The sequence below is a fragment of the Lingula anatina genome, chromosome 8, assembly GCF_051362555.1.
Source record: "Lingula anatina isolate TDL-2025a chromosome 8, LinAna3.0, whole genome shotgun sequence".
NCBI classification, from domain to species: Eukaryota; Metazoa; Brachiopoda; class Lingulata; order Lingulida; family Lingulidae; genus Lingula; species Lingula anatina.
This window is the reverse complement of record NC_141774.1, coordinates 17,299,842-17,314,329: the sequence shown is the minus strand read 5'-3', so window position 1 is coordinate 17,314,329 and position 14,488 is coordinate 17,299,842. Positions and strand designations below refer to the sequence as shown.

The 14,488-nt window shown below is 36.0% G+C and overlaps 2 protein-coding genes and 1 non-coding gene across 6 annotated transcripts; 2 read left to right on the top strand and 1 right to left on the bottom strand.

The window, feature by feature from the left end:
• The first annotated feature begins 77 nt into the window (after positions 1-77).
• On the top strand, positions 78-180 carry Trnaf-gaa (transfer RNA phenylalanine (anticodon GAA)). Its single transcript has 2 exons — positions 78-114; positions 145-180. It is a non-coding gene; the product is annotated as a tRNA-Phe (tRNA).
• A 168-nt stretch (positions 181-348) lies between these two features.
• LOC106158771 (uncharacterized) lies at positions 349-11,066 on the bottom strand. 4 transcript variants are annotated; one of them, XM_087018936.1, is made up of 13 exons: positions 10,964-11,066; positions 10,578-10,691; positions 8,208-8,332; positions 7,709-7,835; positions 7,220-7,409; positions 6,834-6,905; positions 5,894-6,132; positions 5,294-5,458; positions 4,998-5,072; positions 4,564-4,781; positions 4,384-4,428; positions 4,011-4,063; positions 349-3,601 (listed from the first exon to the last, which is right to left on the bottom strand). In XM_087018936.1, exons 3-13 carry the CDS (start codon positions 8,316-8,318, stop codon positions 3,592-3,594), a joined length of 1,305 nt encoding a protein of 434 aa, XP_086875062.1. In that variant the 5' UTR covers positions 8,319-8,332; positions 10,578-10,691; positions 10,964-11,066; the 3' UTR covers positions 349-3,591. The 4 variants fall into 4 exon arrangements, with proteins under 4 accessions (XP_086875062.1, XP_086875061.1, XP_086875064.1 ...); XM_087018935.1 differs by having other exon boundaries at positions 10,582-10,691; XM_087018938.1 differs by having other exon boundaries at positions 10,968-11,042.
• Positions 11,067-11,216: 150 nt separating this feature from the next.
• LOC106158770 (uncharacterized) lies at positions 11,217-14,143 on the top strand. The gene is made up of 4 exons (XM_013534871.2): positions 11,217-11,402; positions 11,863-12,024; positions 12,406-12,593; positions 12,988-14,143. Exons 1-4 carry the CDS (start codon positions 11,283-11,285, stop codon positions 13,994-13,996), a joined length of 1,479 nt encoding a protein of 492 aa, XP_013390325.2. The 5' UTR covers positions 11,217-11,282; the 3' UTR covers positions 13,997-14,143.
• Positions 14,144-14,488: the final 345 nt, after the last annotated feature.

Genomic DNA, 14,488 nt, shown 5'->3' with positions numbered 1-14,488 from the left:
AATGTACAATAACGTAAATTGAACATACCTTATGCCTTTTTGTACTTATTATACCTTTAGACCATTTGTTTGCAGCAGCCGCGATAGCTCAGTTGGGAGAGCGTCAGACTGAAGCCGGCTTGTGTAGCACAAGATTGTACAGAGATCTGAAGGTCGCTGGTTCAATCCCGGCTCGCGGCAAATTCTTTTTCGGTTTTATTCCATAATTGTACATCGTTTCCGTTACATCCACTTCTAGACCAAAACATCCTACTCGTTTTTAATTTGTTAGAAATCATACACAAGTTGTTCAGATCAGTTAACTGTTTAAATAAAGTTTTTGCAGGAAGTAAAACAAGATGTCCACAGTTTACTAAAATATATTAGACATTTATTGTTTGTTGTTGGCACTTTGTTGTACATAAAACATGACAAAGAGCAAGTAGTCTAAAACATCATTTCAACTACAGTTGTGGTTAAAAACTTATTTTGAGATTAAAACTGAATGTAATTATGTAAAAATAATAATAAAGGGCATTTGATGCACTCTGTATATCCGACTCCAAAGATCCAATCATTGTGTGACAAATGTAACTTGAAAGATTTTTATTGGAGAAAAAAAAAAAAGGCACAATATAATGGTGTTACGAACAAAGAGAAACGAAAATTCTCAAATGAAACATTCAACAAAATTAAAATGAAAAGATAACTGTCCCACTTTTTAACATCATTTTCATCATTTTTCGAAATTTTTTTTTTAAATCTTGATTAAAAGATCATATATCAAAACTAGAGGATCAGAGAGGCGATACCGCCTCCAAATATTGTACCACCAGCTGGAGCAAACGCATTCGTATAGACTCCCACATACACAAAATAAGGGACACAGCCACCAGTCTTTTGCTTGACAAGCTGTAAAAATGCAATCAACAAGAATTTTTTAACTATTGCAAAAAATATATATGGTACAATCAAATTTAAGTTCTTCGTAAGGTAGGTCAAGGGTCAATTTCAAGGTCACAGTAAATTGCCAGTATATGACTTCCTATTCAAGTTCAAGAGTAACTATGGACCTATCTCTGTCAAGTTTGAAGTTAAAAGAGAAAGAAATTAGCAGAGTTCAGTTCATGATAAAAAGTAGGTCAAAGGTCAATTTCAAGGTCACACTTAGATTGCCAGTATAGGACTTCCTATTCAACTTCAATAGTAACTATGGACCTATCTCAGCCAGTTTTGGAGATAAAAGGGAAGCAAAATTCAGTTCATGGTGAAAAGTAGGTCAAAGGTCAATTTCAAGGTCACATTTAGATTGCCAGTATATGACTTTCTATTCAAGTTCAATAGTAACTATGGACCTATCTCTGCCAGTTTTGGAGATAAAAGGGAAGCAAAATTTGCAAAGTTCAGTTTATGGTGAAAAGTAGGACAAAGGTCAATTTTAATGTCACATTTATAATGCCAGTATATGACTTCCTATTCAAGTTCAATAGTAACTATGGACCTATCTCAGCCAGTTTTGGAGATAAAAGGAAAGCAAAATTTGCAAAATTCAGTTCATGGTGTAAAGTAGGTCAAAGGTCAATTTTAAGGTCACATTTAGATTGCCAGTATATGACTTCCTATTCAACTTCAATAGTAACTATGGACCTATCTCTGCCAGTTTTGGAGATAAAAGGGAAGAAAAATTTGCAAAGTTCAGTTCATGGTGAAAAGTAGGTCAAAGGTCAATTTTAAGGTCACATTTAGATTGCCAGTATATGACTTCCTATTCAAGTTCAATAGTAACTATGGACCTATCTCTGCCAGTTTTGGAGATAAAAGGGAAGCAAATTTTGCAAAGTTCAGTTTATGGTGAAAAGTAGGTCAAAGGTCAATTTTAAGGTCACATTTAGATTGCCAGTATATGACTTCCTATTCAAGTTCAGTAGTAACTACGGACCTATCTCAGCCAGTTTTGGAGATAAAAGGAAAGCAAAATTTGCAAAATTCAGTTCATGGTGAAAAGTAGGTCAAAGGTCAATTTTAATGTCACATTTAGATTGCCAGTATATGACTTCCTATTCAAGTTCAATAGTAACTATGGACCTATCTCTGCCAGTTTTGGAGATAAAAGGGAAGAAAAATTTGCAAAGTTCAGTTCATGGTGAAAAGTAGGTCAAAGGTCAATTTCAAGGTCATAGTAAGATTGCCAGTATATGACTTCCTATTCAAGTTCAATAGTAACTATGGACCTATCTCTGCCAGTTTTGGAGATATAAGGGACTAGATGTTATAATTTTGGAGTTACCATAATGTGCCTTAAATTTCGTACAGAAAAAATTAATTAAAATAAAGAAAATGTCATTTTGGTCAAAATTCTTGAAATAAGAGGTGCTCTGAAGTTTCAGAAGTTCAAATTTGATGAAATAATGTCATTTTTGAACACAAGTTGTCTGCTTTGCCAAGCCTTATGTTTTATTTTTCCAGAGTTCAAAATTTATTATCCATTACCGTACTGCACATTTTGCTTTTACCACCAATATGTACTTTTTGATACAGCGTAACTCGAAAACCGTATGGAATACAAAAAAACCGAGACCACCTCCAGTGTTGGGCTTTACATGCTCTACAAAATGTAAAAAAGAATGGGTCTCTAGCTTTAACGGTTCCCGAATTAGAGACAGTTTTCAGTTTCGGTATCTTATGGCCGCTACTCCCGTGAAAATGCACCGATTGACCCCAAATTCATGGAGATGAAAGATGACCTGAAGGGTAACACTTTCCAATAATATTATTGGTTAAGTCTGTGTGGTGTCTGAATAACAGGGAAAAAAAAATTTTTTTCGTAAAAAATTTCATTTTTTTGAAAATTTTGGCCCATTTGACCTTGAAGTAGAGGTCAAAGGTCAAATCCAAGGGTATATTTGAAATCTACACATATGAATCTTGGAAAGCCGTCTATAGAAATTTTTCCCATAACTCCTTCCGTAGGGTAGATAATTAGCATTTAATTTTGCCATTTTTAGACAAGGGTGCATTGCAATGAGTGCCACACCCAGACCCCAATACCGACAAAGCCCAAATTTTACGTGGAACGAGTTGAGATTATAGGTGACCTAAATCCATGAGATGGGTACGGGGGCCCTTACCGTCTAGGAGGAGAAGCGGTAACGGTAGCCGTCCGGCGGAGCCAACGGAGCCGGCGGAACGATCCGGATGGGACCGAAACCATGTGTACCGCCAGCGCTAACGCTGGTGGTACAATTAAAGTGAAAACTTTAAGTCATCCATTATCTATAATTGTTTTGGTTGTAAGAAAACATAATAGCTTAGGTTAAAAAAATGTTATCTTCATATGAACATTTATGTAGTGTGTATCAGTATAAAATATTAAATATTATTTGCACCATCCTTTCTGTGAGGTTCATGCCTCTACTTCTCTTACACCTACATCTAACTACTACCTGAAAAACTTATCAAGTTCTTAAGACAAATTATACAATAAGGAAATAACATAAGACAATAATCTGAACATAACTGGACATGTGTCACATCTTTTCTAGTTTTTTGTATGCCGTATCATTTGTCGACCTTTCTCTGTTTCCACAGCACTCATCCAACAGACCAGAGGCACTACTGCATCCTATCAAATACAAAATACCCAGTGCTAATGCTAAAACCATTCCATGGTGTAAGCCTAATAACATGAATATACAGATGACTTTTTTTTTAAGTTTTCACTTCATGTGTATTAAAATCAATGACACATTGAAAACAGAAACAAGAGAACAGAACATTATCTAGCTCTATATGCTGTCAATATGCATAAACTTCAAAATTTTTTAAATTATCAAGATGACTCAAAATGAGATTAGGAATTATCACCAAAAGCTTAAAACTTGAGTCTGTATAAATCTCCATACAGATAAAAAGTCTATAACAGTATACTGATTACCCTTTTAAATGTATTAAATGCCTTTGCAGTACTACTTACATGTAGCTGTGCTCATGTGTAATAAAGCAAAATTTATCCCAAATGTCTTACTACTTACTGGAGTTTTTGTAATTCATTTTCCAGTTCCACTTTCTTAGAGACTTTTTCCATCTAAAAGACAAATCAACAGCAGCATTCAGTTTAATCTGAGAATCTCCAAAGACTCCAATATCAACATAATAATAATCAATTTATCTCACTAGAAGTACAAGCCTTTTTTTATTAAAAAAAATAATAATAAATGTATAAAACATAAGATAAAAGATGTTCAGCTTAACATACAGTACATAGGTTTCATGAAGCAAAAATAAATAAATAAATAAATAAATGAATATGTGGTAAAGTAAAACCTACCTGAGCTTCATCCAGTTGCATGAAGCAAAAATAAATAAATAAATAAATAAATAAATAGGTGGTGAAGTAAAACCTACCTGAGCTTCATCCAATTCTTTGCCTTCAGCCTCCAAGTCTGCTATCTATTAGTAAATTAAAAAAATAAGAGGTTGAAAATCAGAAAAAAAAAATCACTGAGTGCATCATCTTACTAAATATTCTTCCACTTTTTTTAAATAGTAAGCATCATCAGTACTGAGTCCACATTCTTGGCATACCTGTCTCAGCTTCTTCTGGATTTTCCTGATGGCCTTCACCCTCTGCACCTCAGCTGTTTCCGTTTCTTCTTTTTCATCTCCATCCTGGGGCACCTGACCTTGACTCACATCATTTTGACCTAGAGCCTCATCACCCTGACCGTGAACTTGGTCACCTTGACCCACATTCTGTTGCTGTTGTAACTGGCTTATGTTCGGCACCACAAAGGATGGAGAGCCTGGAGTATTTACATTAATTCTTATTTAGTACAGTGCAAGTTCTTCCTTTGAAAAACTCGTGCTTGACAAATTTTCCCAGGATGAATGGAATTTTGTTATATGCATGGGGGTGGATGTGTGTTTGACAAATTCTCCTGGGATAAATGGCATATTATCATATGTGGAGGTGGGGAGCGGGGGGTGGGGGGTTGAGGTGTGAATGCTCCAGTTCTCACCTGGCTGACCAGTGGTCAAAATACCACGGCCTCTGCCCACCTGGAAAACTGGGGCTCCACCTGGGGGTGTTGAACCTGGAACAGAAAAGTACAGTTCAAATAAAGCTCACTCACGAGTGAAAATATTCACTATAACAAATTCGAACGAACCTACTATACCCTGAGCAATGTGAACAAAGGAAATATATAATTAAAAAATAAATAAATCAAAATCAGTATACATCACTTTATTATCTAAAGTAAAATAGCATTTTAATTTTTCTGTTTTAAATTAAAATTTCTCCCAGTCTCCCCACCTGGTCGAGTAGGAGACATAGAAGGTGGACTGCCACGAGCTATCCCCCTAGCGATACCTCGCCCGCGAGCTAGGTTGGCAAGCATCTGTGCATTCTCGCTGTGGGACAGGACGCCATTTAGTGCAGAGAACCCTGGGGGCACCGTTCCGTTAGCACCAATCTGACCTGTGGAGATAATTTGCATAATTTTTCTTTATCAAAAGACCTAAAGTTCACTAATCAATTTGAACAGTACTTAACGATTTCTGGTTTTGCTACAGTTACATTTTTATCAGGATTATACCCCAACAGCATCTCGGTATAACCAAAACCTTTTTTTGCACATTACATGGTTTAATGTTCGAAGATATGCATTATTTTCTATTCAGAATTTTGACTAATAAACATATTACTGTAGTATATGCAGTATAAATTGCCATGTCATTTTTAGGTAGAAATGTTAAAGGAAACGCCAAAAACAGCAGGCAATACATTCAATACGTGTTGTACATATTGCAGAGCACAATAAACCCTTTTATTATTATCGTTATTAGTTCATTTTTATTATTATTATTGTCATTATTATTATTATTAATATCATTACTATTATTATACACTCACCATTCCCCAGTCCTCTACCAACTCCTCTCCCTAGACCAGCCTGACTGAGAGAGTAAGCAAACACACTGGACGGTCCTTGCTGCTTGACCGCTGCCCTGCTCTGCTGGGCCATCTGCAGGGTCTGTGCGGCCTGTTTGGGCAGCCGGAGCTGCCCACTGGGACTGTCCTCACGTGGCTGGGACTCTGGTTGGGATCCAGGCTTCTCTTCATTCTCTTCTTCATCCGAGGCATCTGGTGGACTGAGGGTAGAGTTTTAAAAGCATAAATGTACACCTACAAATCCCCAAAATGCCTTTTTTTTTTGTGCCATCCACAGCTTCTTACAAAATCTTACATACACCTTAAAAATGACTCAACTCCTTAAACATTTTTTCCCAGAGCTTACCTGATGTACATATTTCCATTGGAGCTTATAGGAAAATGGTGGCTGTATGAGAAAATTGCTAATTTTCCCGGGAAAATCCACACTGGCAGGTAAATCTCATGGAGTGTACCTTTAACCTATTGCTAATAATGAATCTAACTGATACCTTCAAACCAGCACCCACCCTGCCATAGCTATTTCCTTGAATGGGTAATAGAAGACAGGTGTGTAGGATTAACCCTTTAAAAGAAAACTCGCACATAACAAGTCTTGCATTCAGACACGCAATTCACTTCACTGCATATATTATAAATACTGGGTATATACAATCCTGATTCAAATCTTGGCTAGATACAATTATTAAATATTTAAGTTTATTTTATTTATCAACTTAAGAAAATTAATATAAGCAGGCACACACACAGCCATTCCTCAAAAATCATTTGTACACTGTATTAGTAGTAGTGTAATAAAAATTGCTTAAATATTCCAAACTTATATCTGACACTTATGAATTCATCACAGTCCCCGGCAAGGTGCTTACAAACAATATTCAGTCAGTTAAATCTAACTTACAGCCCCTGTTGTATTCTTTGTGCTCTTCTCTGAAGTCTGTTCTTGTGTCTCTTCTTCTCTGCAGGAGTCATTCTGATAGGAAACAAAATGAAGACAATCCTCTGTCACTTACGTTTTTATAAAGTTATTCTAAATTTATATTTTATACTTATCTAATAATGAGAGAGAGAGAGAGAAAGAGAAAGAGAGAGAGAGAGAAAGATAGGTACTATTAAACAACGATAATCAAAACTGGACAGACACTGCACTAGTCAGACGACACAGAGGCAGACAGTGAACAAAATACAGACAGTCGGACTAAGACATTACGAATGTCATAAGTATGTCATTACGGTTTTATTCAACTCAGAGTGTCAATTTCTCAGCAGATGCCATTTAGTGCTCACCCCACCAAGTCCTTGATATAAGTTCTAGTGGGGTTGTTCAGCTCCTTAGGGTCCACGCCTATTCTAGGTATCCCAGGAGTCTCTGCATCCCAGTCTTCCGTAGGCTCAGGTCGGTCCCACTCTGGGAAATATGTGGGTACGGAGGTGTTTCCTTTGAAATATGCACCCTCGTCTTCTTCTTTTTCCATGGCTGTAATTCAAGTGTAGGTTATATTCTACTCTCAAGCCTCCCTTACTAAAAATATCTTCTCCATCTTTTTACATTTTTTTCAATCTAAATTTTTTGTGTGTGTGTGCATGCGCACTCATCTTCACACTGACATGGTAATTCTGACCTTATCATTTGTTGATCATGTTCTTCTGAGAAAGACACAGTAGTTGTTATTAATTCTTGAAATGTTGGATCAAATTTCATAAAGTTCATACAAAACTGAAAAACAAAATTGGACACAATTCCAAAAATAGTACTAGTGTCAATCCCAAGATTACCATTCTTCACATCCTGCTGTAGCATGGCTTTATCTGGACAGCGTGAAATGTGATACCTCAGCTCTGGTCCCGGCACAACATGTCTGGCATTGAAAGGACACGTCTTCATGTCTTTTCCAGCATAGTTCTGTAAGACAAGGACTACAAGATTGTCTAAAACTTCTTGCTCAATAACTATCCCCTCTCTCTAAAATTAGTTTCAAGTCACTCACCCAGTGTTATTACATGAATCTTATCTTTCAAGCACAACTGTATATACAAAACACATTGTCTGATCCAAGCGTCCAAGCAGGGCAGGGGGAGGGGGGGTGGAATGGGGGGAGGTGGATGGGGAAAGGAGGCAAAATTGTGATACCTTTACCCCCACCCCCAAAGCCCTTGAATCTACATCTGACATTACTGTCCTTTGCCATTAAATGGTTTCGATCTCCACACGTGCAACGAATGCTCCAAAATATCCAGAGAGCGAGAAAAGGGACCTTAATGCTCATGCACTGACCTTGCGACATTTCATCAGGTGATAGGGGAACCTCTTGGCCCGTATCATGTGGACGGGGTCGTAAGGACACTCCATGAGGTCGCTCTCATCAGGAACATCGTATTGTGCCATTGCTATGTCTCACTCTGGAAAAAAAAAAAAAACAAGGCAGCAAAGCTGTCAAATGTACAGACAAAAAAACAGAAAATAAAGATGCAAATAAGTGAAAAATTAAATTTTCACAAAAAAATGTTAAATTGCCAGAAAAATTTACCAAACAGACTGCGTTGCCTATTGAAGCTGTATGTTAGACCCATGTTTCTTTCCTGTAAGTTTGAGAACAGTAAGTGACACGATTTCCCTTAAATGGTCATCATAGGAGCAGTGCACAAAATAGGGGTTTCTTCAAATTTTGATGCAACATTACATAATGTTTAACAGCATAATGACAATCAAATGTTATTAATAAAATATTAGTAACATGAACATTCAGAAAATGTGACAAGCAAAAGTCTTCAGGATCATGGAACTTTAAAGTCACACCTTGAAAATGCCAATATGTAAAAAATTAAATTTTCACAAAAAACTGTTTAACTGCCAAAAAAAAAAAAAAAAAAAAAAAAAAAAAAAAAAAAAAAAAAAAAAAACCCAAACAGACTGCATTGCCTACTGAAGCTGTATTTTAATCCCTTGTTTCTTTCCTGTAAGTTTGAGAACAGTAAGTGACATGATTTTCCTTAAATGGTCATCATGGAAGCAGTGCCCAAAATAGGGGTTTCTTCAAATTTTGATGCAATATTACATAATGTTTAACAGCTTAATGACCATCAATTTTTAATTATAAAATATTTGTATCACAGATATTCAGAAAATGTGACTAGCAAAGGTCTTCAGGCCCATGGAACTTCAAAGTCACACCTTGAAAATGCCAAAATGTAAACAAGACAGCACTGTTCTGAACACTTTTTTAACATAAAACAAAATAAACATTCTACTGCCATTTTTATATGACCAACTAAGAAAATTTATGAGATGGGAAAAGTATCAATAGAACAGTGTTAAATGTCCAATTTCCTCCATTCTGAGATTCTGAACATAGTGGATGATTGAATCTGACAAACTGCAATGATATGAGTTTATTTCCATTTTTGACACTTTATTACACAATACATGATAACAAGTTTACCATGTTTTTTACATAATCAACTAACAATGTTGTAAAGATGCAGGAAATATCAAACAAACACTTTTAGGCATCTTATTAGTTAAATAATGAGACTGTTAACATGCCTAATAATTGAATCTGAGGAAATGTGAAAAAACAGTATAACTTCTAAAATAATGGCCCGATTATGCTGATTTTTGAACTCAACCTGCGTTTTAGTAAGATTGACCACTCCTGTGAGTATAATTACAATTGGCCAATCCGTTTTTCTTATATTGTGTTATCAGTGTTGCATTTATATTGAAAATAGTGAAAAAACAGCATAAATTCCCTAAAAATGGCCCAATCATGCTGATTTTCGAACTTGACCTGCGTATTATGAATATTCATCAGTTCTGTAAGTTTCAAGTCAAAAGGTAAAATGGTTTTCCACTTATCGTGTTATCGGTGCTGCATATATGCTGAAAAAAGTGAAAAAACAGCATAAATTCCCTAAAAGTGACCCGATCATGCTGATTTTCGAACTTGACCTGCGTATTATGAATATTCATCAGTTTTGTAAGTTTCAAGTCAAAAGGTAAAATGGTTTTCCACTTATCGTGTTATCGGTGCTGCATATATGCTGAAAAAAGTGAAAAAACAGCATAAATTCCCTAAAAGTGACCCGATCATGCTGATTTTCGAACTTGACCTGCGTAATTTGAATATTCATCAGTTCTGTAAGTTTCAAGTCAAAAGGTTAAATGGTTTTCCACTTATCGTGTTATCGGTGCTGCATATATGCTGAAAAAAGTGAAAAAACTGCATAAATTCCCTAAAAGTGACCTGATCATGCTGATTTTCGAACTTGACCTGCGTATTATGAATATTCATCAGTTCTGCAAGTTTCAAGTCAAAAGGTAAAATGGTTTTCCACTTATTGTGTTATCGGTAAAAGTGCACGGCGACGACGACGACGGCGACGGCGACGGCGACGGCGACGACAGACGCAGATGATGGCTATATGTACAGACACATCTGTGTCTGTACATAAAAAACAAACAAACACAATCATACCAACAAAATATTGAGCGTTTATTTTTTTCAAATTTCTTCTATCATAGCTACTGGTACATACGTGTTTTGATGAAAATACCCATTGTTAACCAAAGATTTGTTATCACACATTTGAAAAATCAAATGTAAAATGCATAGTCTATTAGTAAACAGTAAACAGGTGGACTAACCTACCAATTTAAAGTAACTCCCAACAAGTTATTACTGTGAGGTTGGTCTCCACTCACACAGATCAGTTATCGAACTGGAGTCTTAATCATTAATGTGACTTCAAGCGTTTAAATCTAAAATGAAAATAGACGTACATATAAGTCACTAAGTGGTGAGAGGGAGAGAGATAGAGAGAGAGAGAGACTGTCACCAAAAAGTGAAGAACCAAACAAAAATCAAAATCAAAATAAGATTTACAAGTGTCAAAATATATGCAAACAATTACGTCCAAAATACTGTCACTACATTTCAGCGTGCTATGTAGCATTACCCAAAGCCGAATGTTGGATTGGCGGCTTTAAAGTTTTTCATGCTAATTACAAAACTGGGAACATATGTGACGTACCAACTTTTAAAATCCAGCTCTCCTGTCATGCGTTCTCGTTCACACAGTCGTAACATGTGACTACTAGATGGCGCCGTTGGGAAAAGGAAGTAAAGACAAATTACTAGAAAAAATAAAATAATAAAATGCAACAAAGTAAAGTATTTCTCATTTTTATAAACCCGTTTGCATGTGTCAACAAAAATGATTTGTGTGGTAGATAATAAAGTAAAATGAGACATAAGATTAGCATCTTTTAACTTAGGAGCATGTCTTGAAATGCGCCCTCTATAGTTCATCAGTTCTATTGAAAGGCGCGTCAAGGTGTTATATTACAAAAATGCCGCAAGTTTTCCACGTACTGCAGTGCTTTTCCTGCCGGATGTTTCAAGTTCACCAAGTGAAGAAAATCAATAAGTGGGCGTGCAAATTATGTGGTCAAAAGCAATCAGTTATTAAGGTACTTGTAAGCAGGATAAACTGCAAACGTCTGACCTACATGTACATCTCTTTCTTGAAAAAAAAATCAACATATACTTGTTTTCTAGTTAAGCTAGAGACTTGAAAATTAAAACACAGATACTTACTATTATGAGTATAAATAAACCTTTCAAAGTTTTAATCTATCTCAGTTAGATCAAAAGTTATTCAAGTCTCAGTCACACCATGTTAATTAGTCTTTTTTCAGACGCCACTTTCAAAAATGATCAGTCAAAAACTGCCCCATTTAATTTTCACCCTCAAAATTATGTCATAAGAACTTAGAATTTGTCACATAATGTGTAAAAGAGCTAGGCATGAATACTCAATTTGGAATTTGAATTTCATTCCCCCCCCCCCCCCCCCCAACCCCAATTGTATTTCATCAACTCATTTTGTACTCACGGTCACCACACACAATTTTCATGTTCTTATCCCAGGTGTTTGGGGAAGGGTCAGGAGCTGACTGCAGGAAACATGTCCAAAAGTTAAACATGATGAGAAGCCAGGTGGACACTGCTGACCAAGAGAACTGGACGTCAGCTGCCCAGGTCACCAGTGAGGAAGTTGACTGGAATGAAAACATTTCAACAGGGTCCGAGGTACGAAAAGTGAAAATTTGGTCTCAGAGTTAAATTATAATTTTGTTCATAATGATTGCAATATTCATATAGATTAGAGAATAACTGTAAATATATAATAGCATAAATGTAAGGGTAGGTGATAGTATCTTCATTTTATTTTATTATTTTGAAAGAAGGTTTTGGAATTAAATTGCTGGTTTTTGTAAAAAAAAGGACTGGTTATTTATCTGTAATTATTATCAGTCAATTAGTATTTTTCTTAAAGTTTTTGCCTGTGGGAGCAGTTTCTGTCTCCAACCCTCATTATGACCAACGATTAGCTTGTGTGTATATGTCTTTCTGTCTGTTTGTGCTACACTGAGGCTCATAGTTTTAACTTAAATTTTCTTCTCATTTCAGTACCTACAAGTAGGTTCATCAGCTGGTGTAGCAGAGAGCAAGTGGGGGAAATATGTGACTGAGGAAGACCAGGAAGTACAACCAGGAAGCGACATGGAGGAGGAGGATGTCACTGTTTACACCACAAGTGTGCAGAAGTACAAACATACATCTAGAGGACATTATGATAGAAAGCAGAGGGGGAGGAAGTGAGTTTTTTGTGCTGATATTTGTCTGCAAACATTAAAATTATTCACTTCATTTAACTATCCTCTTTGTGCCGATGTGGCACACGAGGCATCCAACAGATTTGCAAGAAGAGACTTCAATAAATAATAATAGAAAATTTATTGTGCTATATTTGCAAATGGGTCCATGGACAGGATGGGAGTGGGATGCAAAATGAGCACCCTTTTGGCTAGAAAATGTTTGCCCTGGATCAAAATTTTGTCAAGTTGGTTCAACTAAGAGGATTACACCCAGAAAAAACATCTACTTTTTCTGAAAAAGAAACTGGCTGCATCCCCTTTCAAATTGCTGACTACAGCCCTGTAGAACAAAACTGTTGTTTCTCAAATTTTATATTTCTTACTATTTCTTCAGATACAAGGATACCAGACATCACCCCTATCAGAGTAACAAAAGAGGGCACCAGTATACAGATACAGGGGAGTCGTATTCAAGACAAGACCCATTCTACCCCAGCGAATTGACGGACACACAGCCCAGTACAGCTAACAGGAGTGGTATAATTTCAGAAAGAGGCAGTGAATCTTATACAGTTGAGAATAGTAGACATTTAAATATGCAAGACCATATGAATGGCACACTGAATCCTGACCACAATGGTCGAATGTCCAGTTGGGCTAGGTTTCCGAAACCTTCTCCTCTTATGTGCACAAGAAAGTCAACCAATGTTGTGTCCAGTGAGAGTGGACTTAGTGGCACAGGGACCAGAGCTGGACAGTCAAAGTGGACACAATTCATTGACCAAGACGTGGCCAGAGATGAAGGCAGTTCTGGTGATGGTTATAGTGAAGTTCAAGATGATGTGGGGTATGGTGAAGATACTTATAATGTTGATTATAAAGAAAATATTTCAGGAATTGATATCCATGGTTTTGGACATTTTGTAGATAACAGCAGGAGTAATAAAAACCAGCCATCTTTACATACGAGAATAGCCTCTGATAAGATGTATTATCAGAACGAGCAGTCACAAAATGGTGATGCAGTCTGTAGACAGACATTTGGGAAAGAAATACATTCTGAGTCAATTTTTGATAAAAGGACAGATAAAAAAAGGATTGCCTCGTCAGCTGATGTAGACACAACTATACTACAGGATGATGTCATTTTTAGTAGATTAAATGTAGCTTCTGAGAAACCAAGTTTCATTCCTTTAATAAGAACACCTCAAGCTGTAGGTGTCAGCACCTGTACTGTTATGTCAAAGTCTATGTGTAAAAGTAAGGAGCAATCAAAATCGACGTCTGTCACTGATGGTACTGATATCAACTGTGGTGAGATAAAAGACGTGAAATCACCATCTAGCAATATATTTCTTATTGATGATAATGAAGATGATCTGGATAATTTATTGCAGATATGATGTTTTTTAAATAACTGCCAACCAATGGAAGAAAATGAGTTTTTTTTTTGCTATGTAACAAAGGGTTATTCTTATCTTGTCTTATTTTGTCCAAGTTATTTCTCTTAAAATAATTAATAAAGTATATGAGAAATAAAGGAAAGAACTTTGGAGTGTGTTTAAATCAAATCTTAACTGTTGAAAGCTTCTAAGACTTGAACAAAAATATACCAGACTGTTCAACAGCATACCAATATGTTGTCTAGTGTGTGTATGTGTTTTTTTTTAAATCATATATATATATATATATATATATATATATATATATATATATATATATATATATACGTGTTTTATTTGGGGAACAACACCCATGACGTTATATTAATTGATATCACATCTTTTAACAATAAGTTCAAATTGCCGGGAAATAAATGAACGTTGAACAAGGTAAACATTTAGTGCTTCGTTATTTTACATCGATGGCTCATAGGGCAACCGGAAGATAAGGGA